This window comes from Gossypium hirsutum, chromosome D12 (assembly GCF_007990345.1).
Source record: "Gossypium hirsutum isolate 1008001.06 chromosome D12, Gossypium_hirsutum_v2.1, whole genome shotgun sequence".
Classification (NCBI taxonomy): Eukaryota; Viridiplantae; Streptophyta; class Magnoliopsida; order Malvales; family Malvaceae; genus Gossypium; species Gossypium hirsutum.
Window position 1 is genome coordinate 38,963,923 of NC_053448.1, and position 5,462 is coordinate 38,969,384.

The following is a 5,462-nucleotide window of genomic DNA, read 5'->3' on the forward strand; positions in this document are numbered from 1 at the left end:
TTCATTGTTCCACTTTAGAATGATGTACGGCGTTACTTGTCGTGATTTGTCCACTTGGCAGTAGGGCCCACCACTTTAGAGTGGGTCCCACGTATCTACCACTTGTAATCTATGAATACTACGGTAAAGTACCACCATTTATGTACGAACTCAGACCGGCTGCCTAATATTTTTTTAATGGTTAAATTCCACTCATGGTCATTCAATTATTAGTAACTTTACATTTTAGTAACCCGATTATGTAAAGTTATAATTTAATCATTCAATTATTCGGAATTCATCATTTAAGTCACTACTTCATAAAATTACTCATGGACATCAACGTGAACCATTAGTTCACTATTTCTCAAATACACTTTTCATTTTGCTCACATAGTCACATTGACATCGTTGGCAACTTTTCGTGATTCCATCTTTGTGGCAAAATCATTGAATTATTCAAAATTCTGATTAAGTTCTCATCTTGATCAGTGATCGCGTTGACAACATTAGCAAGTTAATGAATGGATGACTTAAATGATTAATTTCGAATAACTAAGTGACCAAATTGTAACATTTTATAATTGACTGATTAAAATGTAAATTTATTGTTAGTTGAGTGACCAAGGTGTGGTTTACTTTTTTAGGTCAAAATTTTCTATTAGCACTTTACTTTGCATAAGTTATGGGTTTAGTCCTTATAATTTAATCTCGTAAATTTTAGTCCTTGTACTTTTTAAATTTTAAATTTCATTAATGAACTGGTTAATCCATTTGATTAAATTATCCTATTAGTGTTATACCATGCATAAAGTTGTAAATTTAATCCATGTCCTCCGCTTGTAGATTAAATTTTAGTCTTAATACAAAATGACAACCGTTAAATCCAAAAACTAACTTTTTTTGTGAGTAATAGCAAACTAATATGACATTACACGTATGGTAATATATTTGTCACCTTAGATTTTAGAAATAACAAAACTTTAATGAATTTAATAGCTACCATTTGATCATGACTGAAATTCTAAAATTTGAAAAATACAAGATCTAAAACTGATCAAATTAAATTACAGATATTAAATCCACAACTTACACATAGTATAAGGACTAATAGTAGAATTTAACCCTTCTTTTTTAGTTTATTCACTACTCTCATCTATTTAAACCACAACTCCACCTCTAACAAGTTTCAAACTCTCTAGTGTCACCCCATCTCGAAACCCTATTTCCTCCATTTTTGACCCTTCCATAGCTCTTATAATTACATCCCTAATTCCCCCCCCCCTTTTTTTTCTTGGTTCATCTTCATTTTCTACATCTACCCAAGGTTTTAGTGTAGTTCTTGAGGCGGCCTATAAAGATTACAAAATAATAATAATTAGCAGGCTACTTTATATATAGTAATGAAATACTCAGTTGCAGAGAAGGGTTCTTGTTGTTACTAATTACTAAACTAAGCTATTTAATTCCATGAGAAAGATAAGAGGATTCAAGATCGGAAAACGGGTTATCCGATTTTCAAAGTGGGTCATCGGCAAAGCTCGGAGGAAACCATATGGATACCGTCGTTTAAAACAGGGAGGACTGTTTAGCAAATCAAACTCTTTGTCCAAGTTCATCAACTGGGGTCGCCGGTTGAAAAACGGGGCTAAATCTATATGTTCGGTGAAACTCGGGTCGGCTTATGGACCCATAGAGGAAAAACCGATTGAAGTTCCGAAAGGTCATTTGGCCGTCTACGTCGGTCGAAGAAACGGCGGCGATTTTCATAGAGTGTTGGTGCCGGTTATTTATTTTAATCACCCTTTGTTCGGCGAGCTATTAAGAGAAGCTGAAAAGGAGTATGGGTTTTGTCACCAAGGTGGAATCACGATTCCCTGTGGGTTCTCGGAATTTGAGAAGGTTCAGACCCGGATCGCCGCCGGAACCGTCGGAAGGAAAGCCGTTTGGAAGCGTCACTATTGAGAGGCTGCAGCCGCCGACGTTGGTAGTGGTAAATAAAGTCGATAATTAATTCTGGTCAATGGATTATGATAATGATGTTTTTGTATACTAAACATTTTCGATGGTGTAATGAATTTTCAGGTGTACATTATAGAAAGGTTAAAATATGCCATTCATCCCTATATTCTTTGCAAATTTGAAACTTAATTCCTATACTTTTATTTTTAGGAATTTAATTTTTTTACTTTTAAATTTTAAAATTCAAATTCAATTATTAACACTGCTAAATTTATTGGTGTGACACTTGAAATAAAAAAATAAGACATTACAATTAACTTGAATTTAACAAAATAATTTTAACAATTAAACTTAAATTTTGAAATATATAAAATAGAGAGACTAAATTTTTAAAAGTAAAAGTATAAGGACTAAAATCTAAATTCACGAAAAATAGTGCTATATTTTAACTTTATAGAAAATACTTTTCTTTATAAATGAGTAATTCATTTTAAATTTAATATATGATATTATATAAACAATTATTTATGTGGAAAATATGACTAATAATTGTGATTGATTGTGATTTTGATAATAAGTATATGATTATAATTTGCTATGGTATCCTTTTCCTTCTCAAACTTTTTCTACAAACTTTAGCCCATAGTTGATAACATAGATTTAAAATGATTAAACAAGTTGCATGATATTTGTATAAAGGTTACCTCTTGATATGTTATTTTTATATTTAAAAGGTATAAAATTTAAATTTTTGTTACAAAGAGGAGGGATGGCATAATTTGAATTATTCAATGGTTTCGAATTGATTTACTTTGGATGGAAATTTTCATTTTTGAAAAGTGGATACAGAGCAAGACAGGTAGATTTTTTCTTTTGGACAATAAATATGAAATGGTTACAGTAATTAATTTCCCCTCTCGTTCCACCCCCACTCTAGTATATGAAATTATCATTTTATCCTTATATATAACTATCAAAAGGGTAAAAATATATTAAAATATTATAAAAATTCATACATTTTATGTTTAAATATTTTTTTTTGAAGAATTATGTCTAAATATTTACAATATTAAAGACAAATAGCAAAAATTAAATTGAAGTGAGATGGGGTGAGGTGGGGTGGGGATGTATGCATCCAACATCCATGGAGCTATTAGTGGTTTTCAAGATTATATATCTATAGTGGAGTGGGACGAGTGATGGAGCAGGCCAATTGTGAAACAATGGTGAATTTAGCAACAGCCGCTTCCGCCCTACTCAATTGTCATCCCTAGCAATGAGGTATTGTTGGCAAAAGCTAAGGCTTTGAACCCTTGAGTATCTAAATTCAAGTCTACACTCTATTGTAATATATGAGTTTTTAGTCTTACCATGCTAAATTACTATGAGTGGATTTAATTTTCTTATACTTCGATTCTTCGTATATTTATATTTTGTATTGATTTAATTCTTTATTATTTAACTTATAAACTTGTTGAGATTAACTTTAAAAAAATATTTATTAGAATTGTTATAACTTAAAAGAAAGTGAATTATTTTTTTCTTTTAAACATTAAGATTAAAAGAAAAAGAAAGTAGGCAAATGGCGTGTGTCACCATAAGTGTCCTAGTCATGCACCTTGAATGTGTCAGTGACAAATCCTATAGTAGATATGGAAATCACAAGTAGAGTCACCATATAGACAAATTCTGCCACTACCTTTTATGTATAAAAATGGATCTTTTTTGATAGTCTAATTAAATGGCCTTAAGTTATTTACCACATATAAAGCACCCTGGACCATGTCCATGTGGTCCATCATTTTACCTATATACTCAACCCACCCATGTGCAATGCATCATTGCTTCCATTTTCATCTAAACCACCCATAAAAACCTTATAAAGAATTATCATTTTCACATATAATTCATAAAAAGAAAAAGGGTTGGTTTCCCTCACTAGAATGCAGCTTTGGCAAGAAACATACTATAATGCTTAACTATATAGTGATTTCCATGTCAGTTATTTCTTAAAATATTATGAAAGTTATACTAAAATTATTCTAAACATAAAAGTTATCTGAGAGAATTTAAGTTTAAAAACTATAATTAAAATTATTAAGAGAATTAACCACAAATTTTAAAAAATTTAACCTTCATAAATAGTACTATATCTCATTATGATGTGCTCATAAATTGAGAAGTCTTGTTATATTGAACTTTCAACCAAAATAAGAAAGTAGGGCAAGTAATTGGCCATAAAATTGAATTGATATGAATGTAACACATTTTATAATCAGTTTTTTTTTAAGAGCACTTGTGACAAAAAAATTAATCATTATTATTGATGGTGGATACTTTAATTTAAAAAATATATATTTAAGACCGAATGTGATCGGCTACTAGATAACTTGTACTAATTGGCATTCATGAATGGCTTAAATCATGAATAGTTTCAAGTTTCATGTAAGTAAAGATCGACACATAAAGAACTAAAGTGAGTCTTGCTTGAGTGGTTTGATGGTGGAATGCATCAAAGGTCTCTACAAAAAAAAAAGAAGTAAAATGTTGACCCTAATCTATGAACTTGTCTACGGGTTAAGTGGTCCGATTCGACTTAAGCTAGGCATAAATAAGGATTTGTCATTTTTAACCAAAAAAAAGTCATTTCTATTTAAATTTTGCTAGTTTTATAAACACCTTTTATATATATTTGGATTATAATATTACATATTTAATTTTTATATGATATAAATTATATAATATATAAAAATAAAAGAAAGTAACATATTATATAAAATTTGAAAATAGGTTGGGTTAAGTTGGGTTTAAATCTTGAATATTAGAGTCCAAGTCTGATTCATATATTAAATGCTCTTAAACTATTAATTTTGTTCCATTTTACATAAAAAGTTTATGACATCTAATGAAAATATGCCACGTGTCATGTCCTTATTAGTTGATATAATTTTTCGGAAAGCTAAGATAAAATTAAGAATTTAGAACCACTTTTAATTTTAAAAATTAAATGGTAATTTACTAGTGAAGTTATCAAATTTGGTTGTCCTGCATTATGAATGGTAAGGTTTAACGATGTTATATAATTAAATTAAATTTTGAGTTTTTGTAAAGTATGAAGATCAAATTATGATAAATTAAAGTTGAGGGGCTACTTCCCAATTTTTGTAGAGTAGAAGGATGTAATTCATAATAAGACCTATTCATAACAAGGATACTATTATTGGCTTAATTATAGTTTTACTACCTTTACTATGCTAAAATTTTATATTTAATTCCTTTACTTCTATAATGTTATTATCAATCTAAATTGACAACAGTATGCCACTATAAACAGTGTTTTCCATCACGTTTAACAATGCATATGAAAACCACTTTTATAAACAAGGGTTAGATGCAGCAGTAAAACACACTGCATTATTAGGAAAAAAAATTAAGTTTTAAACTCTGAAGACAATAATATTAGAAAAAAACAATCACAAACCTTAAAAAAATTAAATCTTTATGAATAATAAAACGAACAC

General features: G+C 29.4%; 1 protein-coding gene across 1 annotated transcript; it reads left to right on the top strand.

Moving 5' to 3' along the window:
- Positions 1-1,175: 1,175 nt before the first annotated feature.
- On the top strand, positions 1,176-2,105 carry LOC107945607 (auxin-responsive protein SAUR36). Its single transcript, XM_016879670.2, has one exon. It carries the CDS (start codon positions 1,450-1,452, stop codon positions 1,942-1,944), a length of 495 nt encoding a protein of 164 aa, XP_016735159.1. The 5' UTR covers positions 1,176-1,449; the 3' UTR covers positions 1,945-2,105.
- Positions 2,106-5,462: the final 3,357 nt, after the last annotated feature.